Source organism: Euphorbia lathyris, chromosome 5 (genome assembly GCF_963576675.1).
Source record: "Euphorbia lathyris chromosome 5, ddEupLath1.1, whole genome shotgun sequence".
In the NCBI taxonomy this organism is placed as follows: Eukaryota; Viridiplantae; Streptophyta; class Magnoliopsida; order Malpighiales; family Euphorbiaceae; genus Euphorbia; species Euphorbia lathyris.
The window spans coordinates 1,119,850-1,140,449 of record NC_088914.1 but is presented as its reverse complement, the minus strand read 5'-3'; the positions used below and the strand labels follow the sequence as shown (position 1 = coordinate 1,140,449).

General features: G+C 34.2%; 1 protein-coding gene across 1 annotated transcript; it reads right to left on the bottom strand.

The window, feature by feature from the left end:
- Positions 1 to 95: 95 nt before the first annotated feature.
- LOC136229387 (sister chromatid cohesion 1 protein 4) lies at positions 96 to 15,917 on the bottom strand. The gene is made up of 15 exons (XM_066018141.1): positions 14,955 to 15,917; positions 13,219 to 13,480; positions 10,845 to 10,942; positions 10,701 to 10,750; positions 9,550 to 9,599; positions 7,551 to 7,653; positions 6,206 to 7,382; positions 5,666 to 6,103; positions 5,312 to 5,474; positions 4,270 to 4,406; positions 2,598 to 4,069; positions 1,704 to 1,737; positions 1,184 to 1,280; positions 627 to 756; positions 96 to 545 (listed from the first exon to the last, which is right to left on the bottom strand). Exons 1-15 carry the CDS (start codon positions 15,076 to 15,078, stop codon positions 447 to 449), a joined length of 4,434 nt encoding a protein of 1,477 aa, XP_065874213.1. The 5' UTR covers positions 15,079 to 15,917; the 3' UTR covers positions 96 to 446.
- Positions 15,918 to 20,600: the final 4,683 nt, after the last annotated feature.

Genomic DNA, 20,600 nt, shown 5'->3' with positions numbered 1-20,600 from the left:
TTTTTACAAATTAATTATACAAACATACCCCTAGCCAATTTTCCTGTGTTTCGATACTGTTTAAAACACTTTAAAATCAAAATCTCCGTGCAACATAAAACATAACAATCCATCGATTAATTGCATAATTAGATTCGAGTTCGACGGATCCAAATCGGATAAAAGTTATAGATGCAAGCAAACAAATTAAATTAGCATCTATACTCACATAAAGATACTATTTTCACATATATTTACATATAAATACAGTCTACATTACAACAACTTTGTTATGATCACCTTACACTGCTAATCTACCAGTAAGGTAAACAAAATATCAAGCCCAATTTTTTAGGAAAGAAAAATTTTCTAATGTAAGGAGATTTCAATCTCCGTTTTTGCCCCGACTATATTGCCCAATCTACAACTACACTTTGACGCATTTGAAAAACGTACATGAGGGGTGATCAGAAGTCTGATTTCATTAGCTTTGATCGGGGCTTTATACTGATATTGTTGAAAGACTCTAGCTGTTCAACTTGGATATAATCCCTGGTTTTCAGAACCTGCAGATCCAAAACGAACATTAACATGTTATAAACCTTGCTAGGGGGACATTTAGCTCGAGTTTCGGAGCAATTACGTACCAAAGTTTCGAAAAACATTCTTGATGCTTCCTTGCGAGTTTTACCAGCTAGGAGATTCTCCATAGATAAAACCTTTCGCCCGTGCTCTGCTTCCTTATCGAATAAAGTTTGGAGATATCTGGCTACAGCTCTGCAAGAGTGTAATGATTGATTCATCAAAATTTGTTCAATGTCGGATTTTGTTCTATTGATATACCACATGCTTTGAACATATAGAAAGCTGTTGCATTAGGTAGGAGTGACAATTTCTGACACGAAAACATGATTTACAGAGACAACCTGACTGACATGAAAATCATTTTTCTAAGATTTATGTCATATATGGCGCATATAAATGAGATGACACGATTTTGAACTGCTGCATTAGGTAGGTGTGATAATTTCTGACACAAACACGATTTACGGAAACAACCTGACTGATACGAAGATCATTCTTCTAAGATTTATGTTATATATGGAGCATATAAATGAGATGACACATATATAACGATTTTGACAGGAAACATGAAATTGCCACATCTAATTAGGTAAACTGAAATAGCACAAGGCATACGCACCTGGTACGAGAAGACCAACCAGTGTTCTCAAGAAGGCGAGCATCTTCAGTGTTAGGCATGCCGCCTTCATCATCGTCATCATCGACATTCAAAAATTCTGTAGAAGGGCCCAGCAATGGTATTAATTCCGGGAAAACCCATCAAACACAGATGTAGAAAAAAAATTATTCACACAAAAACCAAATTACATTTCATGGAGAAATTAAATACTAAATCTGTATTAATTCCGGGAAAACCCATCAAAAACCAATTTCAATGACTTTATTGAAACAAGATGAAGTTAAGTGAACTTTCTGAAACATACCCCAAACTTCAATGACCATCCGTACAATTTACTCATTAGGAAATGGACCCTTAATAATTATACCTATTGGTGCATAAAAGGTGATAATACTTAAAACAGACGGTACATAAATTCTCTCATAGGGCAATGAAGAAGAGTTTTCGTGCAACATAGAAGAATCACCGTGAATGTCCTGTAACACGAAACAGGAAACTGAAAACAAGAGAGATGTAAAACCTGTATCATTCGCAAAAGGATCACCGTGAATGTCCTGCAACACGCAAAGCACAAAATTAGCGAAAGTAATCATTTAGAAGAGATAACTATAACGCAAGAAATCACTGGTGCAATCTACTACTAGATGGAAATAACATCAATCTGCAAGTTATCCTTATCTTTTGTCAATCATGGTGTTCTATGCTTCAAGTGGTACACTAAATAGCACGACTTTATACCTAAATGACTACGAGGATATCCAAGTACAATTATAGAAAAAGAGAACACTTAACAGAACGAACAATAAAAGTCTGCACAAGGTCAAAGAGGGGTCAAATGCACCATTGGTCACTTAACTTATATGGTTGTCTCAAAATGATCACTCAACTTTGAGATTTGTCTCAATTAGATTATTGATTAAAAAGTATCGGAATAATGGCATACGTGACACGTCTACATGAGTCAACTCAAATCTCTAACCAAAACAACACATGGCATTAACGTGTCCGTTATTTTTATGAAAAAAAACTAAATTTTGTTTAAAAATAACCGGCACGTGATAGCCATGTGGCGCATACGTGGATGTCATGTGTTGTTTCAGTTAGAGATTTGAGTTGGCTCATGCAGACGTGTCGCATATGCCATCATTCGGATGCTTTTTAATCAATGAAATCATTAGAGTGGCCTAATTGAGACAAAACTCAAAGTTGAGTGATTTTATTGAGACAAATTGAAGTTGAGTGACCATTTTGAGACAACCATATAAGTTCTAACCAATGCTGCATTTAACCTGGCCAAAGAGAAGAAAAGGGAAAGCATTTTATAGCTATGAATAAAATGCAGATGAAACCTTTAGAGAGAAGATGCCTCGCATGATAAACCAAAGGACAAATGAAGTTAAGTAGTCTAACTTACATCATAATCTCCAGCCGTAACTTGGTGAAGAGTATTTTGTGTATCCATGAAGTTCTGATGATCAGATTCTTGACCTGTAAAATGATCTCCATGATTTATTGAAGCAGTTCCTAAATCACCTTCAAGTCCTACTGAAAATGTAGGATCCATTCTTGATTCATCATCACACAAAGGATCGGGGTTTTGATCCTTGTCATCGATGCAGACAGAACTCGTAACCGGGCCCATATCCTCATTACGAACCCCATCCTTATCATTTTCAATATCTTCCAAACCTTGTTCAACATTTACAGAAGTAATGTTGTCAAAGCCACCATTGAGAGAAGACACATTAGCAAGAGAAGCATCGACGTTATCATTAGGTGCAGAACCATCTAACAGTTCATCTGAAGCACTAATTTTTGTTTCCTCCAATGGAATTTCCTTTTCTGTTCTCGACTCGGTTCTATCTGAGACAATTTTCTCTACAGACAGATCTACAGCCTCAGTAGCGTCAACTCCTACAATAGTGCTCGTATCCTTTAAGGAAACCTGCTCATTCAGTTGAATATCAATCTTGTCAGCCGATAAATTATCAGTTGGCAATTCAGAAATTTGCCCCGGCACTTGTTCACTTTGCAACATCTCCATCGTATCTTTTAAGAAGGGAACCTCCTCATTCAGTTGAATATCAATCTTGTCAGCCGATAAATTATCAGTTGGCATTTCAGAAATTGGCCCCGACACTTGTTCACTTAGCAAGGTCTCCATCGTATCCTTTAAGAAGGGAACCTCTTCATTCAGTTGAATATCAATCTTGTCAGCCGGCAAATTATCAGTTGGCCTTTCAGAAATTTTTTCCCCCGACACTTCACTTTGCAGTTGAATATCAATCCTGTCAGCCGATAAATTATCAGTTGGCATTTCAGAAATTTGCCCCAACACTTGTTCACTTTGCAACTTCTCCATCGTATCCTTTAAGAAGGGAACCTCCTCAGTCGGTTGAATATCAACCTTGTCAGCCGATAAATTGTCAATCGGCATTTCAGGAATTTGCCCCGACACTTGCTCACTTTGCAACATCTCCACCCCCATAAATGTGCTATTTGAGGCAACAGCAGCATCAAAATTTGCTCTATAACCTTCCATTTCAGCTAATTCTCCCAAATTATCATGAACTGGACTCCTAAAATCCATCTCGACAGCAATATAATTCCTGTGGTCCGGAAAATTGATATTGTAAGACCCGAAGTGGTCTTCAGCCTGCTGATTAGCATTCTGGACTGGAAAAGGTTGTCCATCAGCATCATTTCTGGAGGTAACAGTGCCCATGCCCCCTTCCATTTCTCTACCTTCATTATCATTTCGCCTAGCAGAATTTTCGGCATTCACCAACTCAAAAGAGGCCTGATTATTATTATCATTTACACAAACCCTGAATCTACTTAGATCAAATGCTTTACTATGCAAAAGTGTCAGTTCCGCTGACATACCTGAAAGACAAAAGCTTACTTAATGCTGTGCCTGTTACACAGATTTTCATGTAAAAAGAACAATTTATAATTTCATACAAGAAAGAAAAGAAAGACTTGTGCAATCACAAGCCCTTATTGAATTCCGGTCACCGAAAATACTGTGCTCACCCACCACCAAAAAAATAATAATTAAATTGAACTGAACACAATGAACTCACCAGTTAATACTGGTTCACTATAAATTTCGTCTTCCAAGAATTGTCTCTGAATCATCAAAATTTCAGTCTGTGTGCAAGGAGCCTTTTTTCGTTGGCGACGAATGTGCTCAGTGCTGGTCAACTGTTGACGTATAGTACTTCATACAAAATCAGGAAAACTGATCAGAACTTTGCAACAGAATACAAACTATTGGACACTCAAGGATTTTATTGTTAATGATATCATCAGGACAAAATGAACTATTTAGGAAGTAGCAATCTAAAATACTTCCTGGAGACGGGAAAATATAGAAAAACATCATTCAGCTAATTCATACTCTTCTACTATACTTGTATGCCCTAAGCAAACTACAGAATAAATCAAGGACAGCTTGAAGAAATCAGCAGCATATTACATAAATCTGTTTAAAATCTCATACCATGTGAGTAGGTATTACGGATGGAAAAAAATGTAAAAGCTCTAGACTGATGTATTTGTGAGAAACATTCTTCACAGGCAAAGCAATACTCCCTCCGTTTCACAATAGATGTCTTTCTAGACAATTTTTTTGTTCCATAATACATGCCATTTTGATTTAATCACATTAATTGAGTTTTCCCATATATACCCCTATTTAAGTTGCCTTCTTATTTTGGGAATAGATAAGAATTAATTAGTGGATGCAATTAATACAAAGGTAACATAGTCTTTTAGTTAAAATTAATTACATTTCTTAATTATTGTGCCTTAACCTTAAAAGACATCTATTGTGAAACAGAAGGAGTATTGTAAAACAAATTCTCATATCTATACCCCTATTTAAGTTGCCTTTTTATTTTGGGAATAGATAAGAAGTAATTAGTGGATGCAATTAATAAAGGGTAACAAAATCTTTTAGTTAAAATTAATTACATTTCTTAATTCTTGTGCCTTAACCTTAAAAGACATCTATTGTGGAACAGAAGGAGTACTATAAAACAAATTCTCATAGAAAAGATTAGAAAATATATCCTGTATAAAAGGAAACATAGTAGGTAAGAATAAATGCAAAGCAAGACTTACTCGCCATGTAAAACCATTGAATCGTCAATAACCAACTTCCTCTTCACCGCACTAGGTCGAGATGCAGACTTTGCACGGGGTGCAGCCCGTGCACGCTTTGAAGGTCGTACTTCAGGTGCAGGTGGACTGGGCTTGATTTTCATTACTGACAAATTTCTTCCAACTGAAAGCTCGGAAAATTTCATCTTGTCAGCAAAATGTTAATGGGAAGCGACCATGAAAAGCAAATGGTCTAGGTAATTTCAAGGAAAAGGAGTCTTCTTTTCTTGAATTTATATTTACTTCTTTTTTCCCATTTTTTCAGCAATAATGCAGATAATTACAATTGTAAAGGGATCATCACAGATAAAATACCTAATATTGAAGACAGCAAGTCATCATCACCAGGAATAGATCCCACAGTTCCCATTGATCTAGCCACTCCAAATGAATCAGCTAAATTTAAACTTGGCACGGTTGAAGAAGTTTCAGCAAAAGAACGTTTTTGTCCAGTAATTCTCGTTCCAGCTTCACTTCCATCACCCTCTTCTTGGACTCCCTTATAAGGTGTCTCAATTAGCAAATCACGTGGCTGATGAAGAAGACTCTGAGGTGCAGAAAGCAACTTCTCCGGCGCAGGAAACTCAAATGGCATAGAAGTAATCAAATTTTCACTGTGGTTATCCTTATATATCGCATAATCCAGCTGCCCATCTTGTTTTCCTCCGTCTTCCAGAATTGCCCCATTTAAAGTCGGTTCAGACATCCTGATTTTCTCAGACTGTATACCTTCAAAGACATGGCACTCTTCACCTGAACAGTAAGGTAATAAATGGAATGAACTACAAAGAATCAAGCTGCAGTGCACAAAACTAATTAACATCTAAATGCATACATATAGCTCACAGAACAAACCTTGCACCTTAGTGGAATTTTCCAAAACACGCCCTTCCTCCCTCTGAGCTGAATTCTCAGCATCCACTGATTGCAGTTCTGGAGCAACAAAAGAACTGTTCACTGGAGAAGATCCATTAAGCTGGCTTGGTTGGGAACTGCATGGCCTGAGAAAACCTGAGAAAGTAGACACTGTCTGTGCATTATCCTTATCGTAGTCATTTTGTATTTCACGATCTACCAGCCCCTGACAATCCTGAGCTTCAACATTTACACACTCTTGAGCACTAAACAATTCCAATGACTGGAAAGCATTTACTAGTGTAGCATTGCCATTTGAATGTGGTACTTCGAAGTCGCAACCAATTTTAACATTATCAGTTTCTTGTAATCTGACTCCAAATACCTCATGCTCTCCGTTGATTTGATCTATAGAAGACATAGTCTGCTCATTATTGCAAGAAACAACTTGACTTCTATCTTCAAACTTGTCCAACTCACCCACAGTGCAAACACTCTGATCTGCAGGAATGTGTTCTGCTGTCGCTGCTGTACAAAGGAACTCTCCTTCTGGAGCTGCCTGGTAGATCTCCAGCTCACCAGAAAGACTGTTGTTCTCAGCGGGCGTGCTCACCACAGTATCATGATTCACAGCATCACCCAAAGACAACTCTATAGCATTCTCCTGGTGAGTAAAATCTGACTCACTGGTTGTATTATTTGTCTTTACAACATCACCCGAAGACAACTCCATAGCATTCTCGTGGTGAGTAAAATCTGACTCGCTGGTTCTATTATTTGTCTTTACAACATCACCCAAAGACAAATCCATAGCATCCTCCTGGTGAGTAAAATCTGACTCACTGGTTTTATTATTTGTCTTTTCAACATCACCCAAAGACAACTCCATAGCATCCTCCTGGTGATTAAAATCCGACTCGCTGGTTTTATTATCTGTCTTTACAATATCACCCAAAGACAACTCCATAGCATCCTCCTGGTGATTAAAATCTGACTCACTGGTTTTATTATCTGTCTTTTCCATCAATTCTCTCAAATTATGCTCTTCTGGTTCTAAATGATCATCACATGCCAAACCCTCCTTAACACTGTTAACATTTGGCACTTCCACTAATCCCGGAGTACATGGGGCATCAGCATAATCAACAGCATCAAAATCATCAGCAAGATCAAGCATCTATTGACAATGGAGAACCATTTTCGTTAGACTGGGGAAGTGCATATCCTCCCATAACAAGAAAATTATCATTCCTTGTTTTTAACAAAAAGAAACATAGACAGGAGGATAAGTACTAAATAGTCTAGTATTTTTAGCAATAAAGTTATTTCGGATATTCATATCAACCTTGTCTGTAGTACCATCCATATCTCCTGAAGATCCGCTCATCCTTCCAGGACTTGCATATGTGTCTGGATATGGCGTTGAAACAGACGCCTGAGCATCATTTCTGCAATCAGAGATGGCAACCATGGTACATAAGAATTCTACATCATGCAAATGATCGTATAAACCAACAGCCAAACCAAGTATTAAAAAACATTTCAAAGATCAACTGTCAGAATTCTTTACATTGTTAATCATCCTGCAAACATCGTAATAGAATATTACCCACCACAACAATAACCTCAACATTGATTTTACCTCTCCACCACGAGCCAAAAAGCAATTGAAATTACAGGTGACCCATCCTTTGTTGCCTACCAGACAGTGAACTAATGATTCTATTCTAATTCTACTGATATGAACCCAAATAGTTCATATTTTTAGTACCATAATGACTTGTTTTATTAAATAATCCGAATATTCATTAATGAATTCAAGTATCATATCTTCATTACGTGTTTTATTTTACTTTCCAGGTAATTAAGAAGATTTAGGATGAACTTGCAACTAAAAGTGCAAAAGAACCAAGCTTATGAAGAAAGTTGAAATTGCAGATTGCGCGAGAGCGCAATTTCCAGATTTTGCAAAATTCACAGATGCTGCAGCAAACATTTTCCTTCCTAGATTTAAATATCATAACATTCCAGAAACATTCCAAAAGACTTATCTTCTTCCAAAAATGACATCTTATCATCCCAAAAGACATGTCCTTCTAGAAAGGATCTTGAAAAGACATGTCCCAATAAAGGAGTGCTTTCATTTTCTTATTTAAAGAAGCCATATACAGAGAAAAATATCTGAGAAAAAGATACAGAGAATTACATCAAAGAATTATTATAGAAGAATCAGAGAACTCATCAGTTACAGTTGAATTTTGGAAACAGAGATATCAAGGAAGAAGAAGAAGAAGACTACATGTAAAGGATAGAGAGATCATCCTTCTCCCTTTAACTTCATTCTTTCTTTCTTGAATCTCTACATTTATGTTTAGTGTTATGTTGATGTTTACAATTTTTCAATCAAATCAACATTCAGGTGTTCTTCATTACTACATAAATTCCATTACAGAGTTTCCTTATATGAATGTCAATCTTTTCATATATTGATATTCTTAAGTTAGGAAACACATTGAGAGATTGATCCTAACTAAGATTATAAGGAATTGATCATTCGGTATTCGTTAGAGAGATCAAGTTTGTTGAATGATTGTCATATGTTAACTTGTATACTTGTAATTTATGTCGAGAGAGTAAATTGGAACTATAATTAACTTAGCCTGTAATGTCAGAATAAATATTTATAAAAACATACTTTAAGCACATCCATTCCATTTAATTTCTATAAAAATAGTTCATTTATCAAAGTTGTTCTTAGTTTACTGTAGTTTGGTTTAGTTTATTAGATTCCATTGAAATCCAGATTTAATGTAAACAAAAGAAACAGATAAAAATGATAGTGAGTAATAACTTTGTTCCTCATGGGATCGATATCTTTTATTACTACAAAAAAACCATGCACTTGCGGAAATTCCTTAACAAGTTTTTGCATTCTAGACTGTAATTACCAACTTCCAAACAGAATCCAACAGAAAAAACTGAAAGATCCAGAATCCGATATATCACAAATTTCAGAGGTTTAATTAGCAAGTTGTCTATGGAAAGCAGCCCAACAAGTAACCAACCAATAAAAGCACAGTCAATTAACATGCATAGAATATCCACAGTCAATATTTATAAGTCCATTCAATAACACAAATCTGTTGTCCTTAATTGAAGACTTCAAAACATACAAGCTCATGACAACACTAAAAATGATTTCAATCTATGCAGGATAAAAGCTATCTACATATGAACAAAAATCAACACAAATGAATGCGTCTTATGAATGAGAAATCAAATACCACGCATGGACACCAAACCCAACAAAATAAAAGTTATTTGCACGGGTATGGAAGTCTTACTCTGGAACCTCATCTTGTCCCGTAGCTTCAGCCTTGTCCAGATACAGGTCCTGTTCATGATCAGCCAAAGAGGAGAATATAAATAACCAACATGCATGATAAACTGTAAGCTCATTCCATGGGCCGTTTGTTTTGGGGGTTTCGGGAAAAGGGAAAGGGGAGGTTTCATTCCTTTTGTTGGCGTTTGTTTTATCAATTCAATCATTCCCTTTACCCTCTTTTAGTTTTGGGTTTACCTCTAACTCTTCTAATCCCATTCCTCCAACCCCCCTAAGCTTTTCCATTCCCTTTCCACTCTCTCTCACTAATTTGAACATCTACTCTACTTATAAATTTTCATTTTAGTCTCTATTTTATTTTTAATTTTTATTTTGGTCCATATATTTATTTATTTTTACTTTTTTAATCCTCGGATTAATTTCACTTTTGATCCTTATACTTATATATTATTTATTTATTCTCAAAAAATATTTTTGACTAATTTTTACTTTTTGATTATTATTTTGATCCTTATATTTATTTATTTATATTTTTTTACCCCTAGACTAATCTCACTTTTGATCCTTATACTTATTTGTTTTTACTTTTTTATCCTGAAAAATAGTTTTGACATATTTTTCTTTTATCATATTATTCGGTTTTGGTATTTATTTTTAATTATTTTAAAATAATTATTTTCTTTTTAAAATAGAATAGTTATTTCTTTGATTTATTTTATTTCAGTTTCTTCAATTTCATCGTCTTTTGATTTTAATGGTTGAATAAATTGATTTTCGTTCTACATGTGATTAATTTATTAATATAAACACATGTATGTATAGAAATTATTGTTAAAAACACAACTATAGTTTATTACCTCATTTGAACCAAACAGCCACAAAGGGAAAATCATAGGTATATCATTCCCTTTGTGGAACAGAAACAAACATAGAAGGGAATTCAGGGTCATTCCATTCCTTTCTCCTTGTTTCCCTTTCATGATTCCATTCCGTTACCCCTATGCGAACCAATCGCCCCCTTATTTGTATAAAAACTTCACAAGGAAGAATACCCAAAAGTAATTATGAATACTTCCCTATAGACCAAATTCTACTCGTTTATCCAATTAGTTTCAAACATAAATAAATCTTAAGACAAATCAACAGCACTACCTCTTCAAGGTCCAATCCAACTTGAGATGTATCACCATCACCAAAGCGCTCTGAAACCAAATTATAATTCATATAATAAATGTCTTCGGCTAGCTGTATAATAATCAAAACTAAGTAAGATGACCAGTAAATGTATGCACTGACCATCCAAGCCAAATTGTGACGTTGAGTAAACAACACCATCCATGGTGTCTTGGAGTGTAATCTGCTCCCTCGTACTAATGTGATGGTCAACATAGTTACTGCAAAATATATACCAGGAATTATAATTAAGACCCATAACGAATGGAGAAGACAAAGCAATGATGCAAAAAGCCAGGCATTCAAAACAAAGGATAATGAATTATATTCATATGAATATCCAATTGTTTGAGCTAGGTAATTCAAATGGACAGATGATGTTTTCAAAGCCATTGATAGAATTTAGTGCATTAAAAGAGGACCTCGAAATTGAAAGCCTATACTACCATATCAGTTTATGCATGTCTACTGTCGATAAAACAGTTCAAATTGACATGATTTGGAAATAACAAGGACTTAGAGTTACTAGGATAACTATAGAGCGCCCTAAAGCTCTCCATGAGACACCCACCAAAAGTTCCAAACTTGTAACTATTGGTGGACAGTAAGTAACATATATATCATAGTTATTAAAGGTGCATGGCGCACTAAGGTGCTAGGGGTCCTAGAGCCTTGGCGCACGGCGATGGCGCGCGCCATAGCGAGACAAGGCGCACTTACAAAAACAAAAATTATAAAACTAACATAAAAATGCAATGAATAATAAATCATGACAATATTAAGCATAAATAAGTTTCAAAATGCAAAATAAACCTCATGTTAGAAAGCTAAAGTTGAATACTAAATCCTAAGTTCTACTCCTCATCAAAACTCTCCAAATTAATCACTCATGTTGAATTTAAATTCCCTCAGCTGTGTTTCTGTTTGAATTCGTTTTTTGTGTTTTGTTCTACTAAACTTCTTCCTGCCTCTTCTAATTAATTCAAATGTATAATCTCTCTCTTCATTTTTAATTTTTTTTTTCTCATTTTGGACCCTTCAAAACACTTGACTGTCAAAAAAACCATAAAACTGCCCCTAACTCACCAAGGCGCGCCTTAGTGCGCCTTTGGCAACTGCCCCTTGGCGCAAAACGGCGCACCAATGGAAAAAAGAAGGTTTTCTCAAATAGCATAAAGGTCCTTATTTTAAAGCAATCATAAACAGATGGTAAAAGTGAGGAGAAAGCATCTTATACAATCAAAGCAAAAGCGCATGTGATCACAAAATCACAACAAAGTCGATCGGGAAGTTCTACAAGAGCAGTAAACAACCAATCATGATATTCAGTAGCAAATATAGGATGATGAACAAACAAATGTAGCATGTAGCCAAACATGAAGCATCTGAGCAAGCTAAGATGCATGAATAAGAAAACAAAGTTGAACCAGACAGACAATTTATACATTTGTGGAAACTAGAAATGAGGAAGTAGTAGCAAACAAGGTAAAGTAGAGAGGAGAAATGAAATGTTTTGGATGTGTGCTTCATTGATTTGCAAAGCTCTTAGGTCCCGTTTGGTACGCCGTAATGGATCTTGTAATGGAATGCCCATTACGATGAACACTCATTACCATGTTTGGATTGCCATATTATTTTTGTTGTAATGGAATCATAAATACATCATTCAATTTTTCTTTATAAATTGATGTAATGACCATTACATAAATAATAGGCATGCATCCCAATTACAACTAACTCTTGTATTTTTATTTTTAATACTTATCATGCACAATTCTTATTAAATGATAAAACAAAAAACTAGAAAAACATGAAAAATGGAAAAAAAAACATGATAATTGAAAAACACGAAAAAATGAAAAACGCAAAAACACACAAAAAAAAACAGAGCTTGCAATTTGTGTTTTTCTCACTTTTAACATTTTCATGTTTTTTGTTGATTTTAATTGTGTAAATAAATTTTTATGATTATACCTCATCAAAAAAAAATTAATTTATCAACCAAACATGGTAATGGAATCAATATTCCATTACATTACATTACAAGTTTGATTATATTACAACTTTGATTACATTACATTGCATTACGGCATACCAAACGGACCCTTAGTACATAAAGTCAGCATATAAAGTAAATTCCAACACAAAATGATGTAGGGGAAAGTAATGAATATAAATTTAGCAGGTCTACTGGTCTAGCCGACTAGGTCTTTGCAAAGCCTCGTATAGTATAGAATCTAGGAAACAATCTTTTAGAAAGTACTTTAAGATCAAGGGTCAGTTAAGCTTAGCAAGAGAACATTACTCCCTCTATCATACTCCTATATATGAACGAAAAGAAGAACAAAAAATACACAACAAACGATATAAGATGAAATAAGTTCCAAAGTGATCACCACTTCATGTCATATATGCAATTGTTAAATTACCGAACATTAAACCTATTCTAAAACAGATATTAGATTTAGCCATCAACATTTTCTGGTTCGAAACTAACCCTTGATACATATCATTGTCTGGCAGCTCAAAATCTTCAAGATCAAAAGTCTCTGGGAGAGTAATTGAGTGATACGGAGCAGTTGATTCTTCTGGTGGTAAATCAACTGCAGTGGAGCGAAAGGCTTGCTTTATCTTCAGCAAAGCCTCACTGCAGTCATCAAAAAGGTAATTGACCTTTCTAGAATATATCCTCACCACACCAAGCAGAAGATGACTGGATAACCTAAGTGCAATTGGTACATCAGGAAAAAGAATTGAATCTGCAAGAGAAAAAAAAGGAACAGAGTGAAACAAAATGAGAATTAATCATCAGGACAGGCACTAGTTAGCAAGCATAATAGATTTTAAATACCCAATCATTGAATTTTCGCTGGTTTCAAATGGAATGTAAGATTTTAAATAATACCATAATCTCACTAAACATAACGGTTACCCAAATTTTCCATTTCCTGCATACAACTTTTTTTATCCCAGAATTGACCTTGTCAAAAATAGCCATAACAATCAGATAACATATACCACATCAATGACATGGTTAACCAAAGAACTTAGTCAAGTAAGTTTTTTTTTTTTTTTTTTGAAATAATGTAAAGTTTTATTGCTAAGAAATGGTGGTGGACATGTCCACTCACTCCGAACAGAGGCAGAATTGACCGCTTTTGCTAAAGCATGGACAGTCGAATTCGCTGAACGCTTAATAAAGGAGATAGAGCACAGCTCTAAATCTCATAATAAATGAATACAATTAAAAATAATGTCAACTAAATACGAAAGACTTTCTAAACTCATTTGAATTGTCTTGACTATGACGAGACAATCCAACTGAATTTGAATTTTCTCACCGGGACGATGCACATCTTAATCCAAATTAAAGTTTCTTTGATAGTCATGGCCTCGGGTAGCTTAGAACTTAGATTTCCTTGAAAAACTCTCATCTTAACTAGAATGCAAAAAAAAACTTTTGATGCAAGAATTGAAAAGAAAACAAGAAACTTGTCAAAGGACAAGACAAAACCAAACTTGTCAAATGACAAGACCCATATCTGTTGAACAGCAACGGAGATGAAAGAACTCCAAATTCCCCTTTTAGTCAACCTTGTTTAACTCATCTTCTTCTCTATTGGGCATTCATCTATTTTTCTCTCATCTTCATGCTGCTTCTTAGAGCTCTGAATCCTTAGAGCAGCTGATTGAATCCTTAATTATTGCTTCTTAAACCAATAAACAATTTTTTCAAATAAGAGGAAGATAGAATGGACCTGAGGCTTTATTAGTCAAGTAAGTTTAGTAATACTATGATTGCCATTGCAAGACTAATGATGCATCAATAAGCAAGCAGTAAGTTTTATTGGCAATAAATAACCATGAAACCTCCATCAATTGTTTACCGCATTTCATGTTAGACTTAGTAATGAACACTCTTGGCGAGACCGCTTCCTTCATTTAGAAACCAGAATTGTAAAATCATAAACATGAAACCAATTTAAAAAAGCCACCCAGCAATGAAGTGGGAAAAAAAAAACTAATACAGTAAAAATTCTATATAGGAATACTCTATATTCTATATAGAAATAACTTCTATTTTGTTATAAAAAAACTCGGTCCCAACTTGGTAATAACCTCTATTTAGTAATAACATCACAATTGTTATACAAATAGATCAGTCCCAAGTGTATTCCTATATAGAGATTTTACCGTAGTTGTAATTAACCATATTATATAATGAGAACTTACCCACAGAAACACCGATATCTGTGTCAGCAACCTGGTTCTTCCGGAGCTTTCTCTCCAAATGAGCAGCAATCCATATCGTTCCTAAAGGCCCTTTCTTGGCCAATATAAACTGTGAATAAAACATGTTCACACAAACTAAAAAAAAATCTAATTGTCCCACAACAGAACGGTCTAGCTGCTAAGTTCCCTAAAAATTGCAGTAACGTCTAAAATCCATCAATAAATTAAAATCTACAGCGAAACCCCCAATTCACAACCTATCCTAAGTACAACACTTGAAACAAAACCAACTTGCCTAATTTACGAATAAAAACCCTAATTTAAATACAGAACCAGCTTCCTCCAAATTCTCCCAAAAACCAAATCTAATCAACTTCGATAAGCGCAACTATAACACTTGGAATTCAAAATTGAACACTGAAACCCTAATCTCAATCCAACGGAAATAATGAAATTTCCCAAAACGAAAACCCTAATTCCCAGCTGTATCTCGAATAAGACTTGAGAGAGCTGAAGAAAACCCCAAATTCGCCCAATAAATGCTCAACTACCACGGCACCGGAGACACCTGGAAACAGAAGAGAGAAGCTTCATGTTGAGGAAATCCAGCTAGTTGACCAAATTAAGAAGACGAACGAGGAGCACAGAGGAAGAGAAATTGAGTTGGTGATGAAGTGAAATAGCGGAACCCTAGCTTCTTCCAAGATGAATCAAAGTGGTGTGGAGGAAGCATATGTAGAAATCAGCAGTTGTTGCAGGAGGTGGATGAATTTGAAGTGAATAGAAGTAGAAAAAACTGATATGACAGAGGAGAGAGAGGGAGAGATCGGAGAAAAAGCGAGGGAATTTGAAAATACAAAAATGAAAATTGAAGGAAAGAGAGGCAAAAGCTCGAAATGAAAGAGGAGGAGAGGAAAGAAGCGATCTTTGGATTTCAGATGTATTTTGATTTTATTTATTTTTTTTTGGAACAACAAAATTCAGATTTTAACTCTATGTTTTATTTATTTATTATTATTGAGTCCGAAACTCAACTGTAAATTAATTGGTCAGAATATATCTATAAATCAAGAGTTTCGGTTTTGCTCTTTTTTTATTTTTTTTTTATCTTCAATTTGGTGAATGCAGTCACATGGCACGTGACTGCACCAGCAGCAAATAATTCATAATTATAAATTATGAAAAACAAATTTTACTTTCCTTGTTGTATGATAATAAGACAGAAGGAGGGTCATCGAAGCCCCTCTAACTCACTCTGATATTTAAGTAAGCGTTTAGAGACTATTTGAGGATGAGTACATCAGTAAATCAAAATTAGAAAGTATTAGTTTATTGAACATGAATGGATGTATACTTTAGAGAATGTCTTACTCTATTTATAATGCGATCAGAACAGATGGAGGTGGTTATAAGCATTTGAGCTTGTTGTGTTATGTGTCACCTGTTGATAGGTGAATGTGCACTCATAGATCGGGATTCAGTATCAATCAAACCGACTAGGTCCGTGATTGACAGGATTGGGCATGGTTATGTTGTAACAAGTTGAGTTTGATTGGGTCGATGTTGATCTCCCGAATCAAGACTGTAAGATTGGGTCGTTTGGAGAACTGATCCTCTATGATGATTCCATGTATGTGTTGATTATGAGTGATGGTTTGGGCTTTATAGATGTCATGTGAACATGTTTATATCCGTCTAATATCAGATTCCAATCATAGTCGAGTTTAGCGTTATCTAGGCCGAGAAAGGCCTAGCTAACTGGCTCGGGGTGCTTTACTTATTTGTCTTTGCTGAATAAAAAAGGCATGGATCCCTATATGAATGGGTATAGTCTTGATGTTTTGGAGTTTCAAAAAAAAGAGGAAGGACTGATAAGGAGATTTGCAGGTTTTCTGTCGATTGATTTGTCCATCTTTTCGTCTGCTTTTAATTATGGATACGTTAGAGCGTGTTTATCTGTGTCTGGCGTCGTTCAAGCTGACAACGGTTTATCCATGCTTATCATGTATCGTGCTTCGCATTTTTTGAGGGGTGTGCTGGAAGCAGTAAATGATCATTGATCATTATTGTTTGGTAATGATGATGGTCATCCTTTCGATTCCTTCCTTAGCTGAATAAAAGGGGAAGAGGATGGTGGGTTTCATTTTACACTTTTTTTATCCATTGTTGCTTTTCTTGGTGTGTTTCTTACTCTTCTTTTTCTAGCAATTTGGTTGGGGTTTGAAAGTAAGCTTTCTTTGATTTTGCTTGTTTTTGCTTTTATAGTACTTCCAGTTTTGGTTATGGCGCCTAAGAAGCCTTTAGAGGCAGATAAATCATATAGGAATAAAGTAGCACATAAATCATTTAGGAAGAAAGCTAATCCTTGAGCTGAGGAACAACCCTCTTTGCTGACTATGAAAAAGTTATAGTCTTTTATTTCTGATCATCCTAACTTGCGACAGATGGATGTTTGTCTTCCCTCCACCTCCTATAGGGTAAATACCGCTCTTTTTCGACCGTGGTGGTATGATTGTCGGACCCTCTCCTCGTTCTGACAGCTAACCTATTAGAATAGCAGCCTTCGGGCTTTGCTTGCCCTTTCTAATAAAGAATTTTGGCTTGGACTGATGGTTATTTGTGTATCTATACCCAACATATGTGAGTTGGGTTTTCGTCGCCTAAACCGTTATCAGACCATGTTTCTTATGAGTCTGCAAAAGAGACATCCTTACGCTGATTTTCCAATTATAGGTGAATCTTTTACCTCTCGGGGATGATGAGCCTGGTGATGAATTTTCAGTTAAGTAGACTTGTTCAAGGACCCGATGGCCCATAGAGAATAGGATGGGCTTGATCATTGTAAATTTACATTTAACTCGGCCCGTCCCAAGCATGAAGATACCCATTGATTTCTGGGTTGGGCTTGATATCTATTATTAAAGCTCATATCAGCTCGGCCTAACCTGTAATTTATTTATATATACTATTATTTTATATGAATATAAAGGTACTGCAACAACAACTTATTCAAAATTTAGTTTTTTTTAAGAATAATGAGTATCGGCTTTAGAAGAACATTGTCAAAATTAATAACGTTTAGTTATATTAATAATGTCTAATAATAGTAATAAAAAGGTTAGTTACATATTAGTCACGAAAGAAAACTATTTACAACTTCCCAATACTTAAAAAGAATTTCTCAAAATGTCAAACTGAGGGAAATAAAAACGGTTTTAATCACTCAAATGATGCAATTGTTTTCTTTTTCTTTTTTTTTTAAATAAAAATAATTGAAAGCAGGGAATAACGGTGAATCATATTCTTTGTTTTATTGTTGGGGAAGATTTTTATGTGCAAAAACTGTCAATCAACTATTCCAAAATTGTTCTTTGTAAAAAAGACCTGCTTTTCTTAGTTTGAATCATTGTTAAAGACAACTACTGAATTTCCACTTCTTTGGTAACAATTTTTTCCCCTGCTTAGTTTATTACTTTAACAAATTGCTTCAAAAAATTATACATAATGAAAAAGTGATTGAATCACCATTGTTTTTGCAAAACTGCAGATATTCTTATTATCAGAAGATTAGATGGAAGATAAACAATAAACAAAGAATAATTGTCTACTGGCACATTGGTGCTTTATAAACTGATTTGAGATATTTCTCCCTTCCTAATTTGTAATTGTAATATTGGCTTTCATATATCATGAAAAACTAGTTTGTTTCAAAAATCACGCCTCCAATTCTAGACAGAGATCAGAGGCGATAGTCTTTTTATTTAATTATTTTTAATTAACAAAGGGAAAAGTTGCAGCATGATGAGTGTCTATAAATACTAGCAATCATATAAGCTGTAAATCAAATGAGTCATGGAACAAATAAAAAAAGGAGTGTTCAAATCCTTCTTTTTCTCAATGTCTAAAGATGAGGAAATGATTTTTTTTTCTTCTTTGTTCCGCCTGTCAACATAATCTAGGATTTGAAATAGCACTAGGATTATCTGTCCTTGCCAAATAGTTTTAAGTAATTTTTATGATATAAAATGACCAATTCAAAAGCAAATTAAGATTAACTTTGTTTATTAAAACAGTGCATGACTTGAATCTGTTAAAAACTGATGTAAATGTTAAAACAAATGTACAAAAACAAAAACAATAAAAATATAACGGGAAGACATAGACAATATTAATGTACATGCTACTGAATTTAAAAAAACAAGTATTAAAAGGTCTAAGTTTGAGGTAAAAGATGATTGAAAGCAAAGAATAATAACAGACATTGCAATCAAAATTCTCCCTTCCTAATTTGTAATTATAATAATTATATGACTAATGCGTTTATCGATAAGGAAGTTAATACAGAGTCTATAGCTCTAATTAAATTATCTAGATATGATTATGACACGTGGTATTAAACATCTTTGCTTTTACGCTAATTTTCCTAATTCATTTTTAGAAATTTGAGCTCTTAAACAATTGTTTATGACAGACAAACTGAATATCTGATATCAAGTCATTATTTGATTGGTTGGGATCTTCAATTTATTTCTTTTAATATGATGACTTAAATGTCAAATTATGATTTCAGAAGTTCCAAAACTATTTAATTATCAGTAAAAAATTTCTTGAATGTCATTGTTTGGTAGTTGTATGAATTTGAATAAAAATAAAAATATGATAACTTGGGTACCTGATGAATCAAACAAGTCAATTTTTATTTCAATGTTCTATATATATATATATATATATATAATATCAGTTTAGAAGAGTTGTTTTGGTGCAAATTCACACATTTTTGTATAAACTAAGTATATGCACATTGATGCTATGCAATTCAATAGCTTTAATTGACAAAGCAAATGAATAAAATTCAGATTGAGACAACAAAAAACCCAAACAAATAGTTGTAAAACAGATAACCATTTTGGAATAGAAATAATAGTAAAACATTGTGAAAACAACATGAAACATTGAAAACCATGGAAAAAAAAACAAAAATTCTAACAAAAAAAACAAAGTATAAATAAGAAACCAGAGAAAAAGAACATTCCTTGAATTCCTCCAGTCTTTACAAAAATGAACAGCTTGCAAAATAATAGTTTTCTTTGCTTGTGATGTTTCTGAAATGAAAAATGTCAATGAGAAACAACATACTAACATAAATTTGAAAGAAATAAAAGAGAGATGAGCAACTTAAAAGAAATATGGAAAAATAATGACTTCTCATCTATTATACGTATGACTGGTTTATTAAATACATGAATGGTGTGTTTTAATATTAAAATCAAATAATTCATTGCAGTAGTGCAAAATAAGAATGAGTTTTAAATTTAATAAAAGTTCCATTACAAATAGAACGAGTTTATTGATAACGAGGTTTAATTGAATTAAAGTAAAGCATCCTAGAAAAATTTAAAACACCACTCATCCTTTAAAAATTAAATAATAATTGGAAATCAATTACATATACTAAAGCAGTAACTCATTTGGCTGATTTGTCATCTCCTTAAGCATGCTTATGCTGATGTGTAATTTTTCTATTTTCCCATTCTTTTAATAATATTTTAATTTTTTATTTTAAATTTCAGCAAAAGCAATATCTTCTTTTGAATTCGAATTTGGATGGTTAAACTTCTTCTCCGCAAACCCCTCCCACGTTTCCCA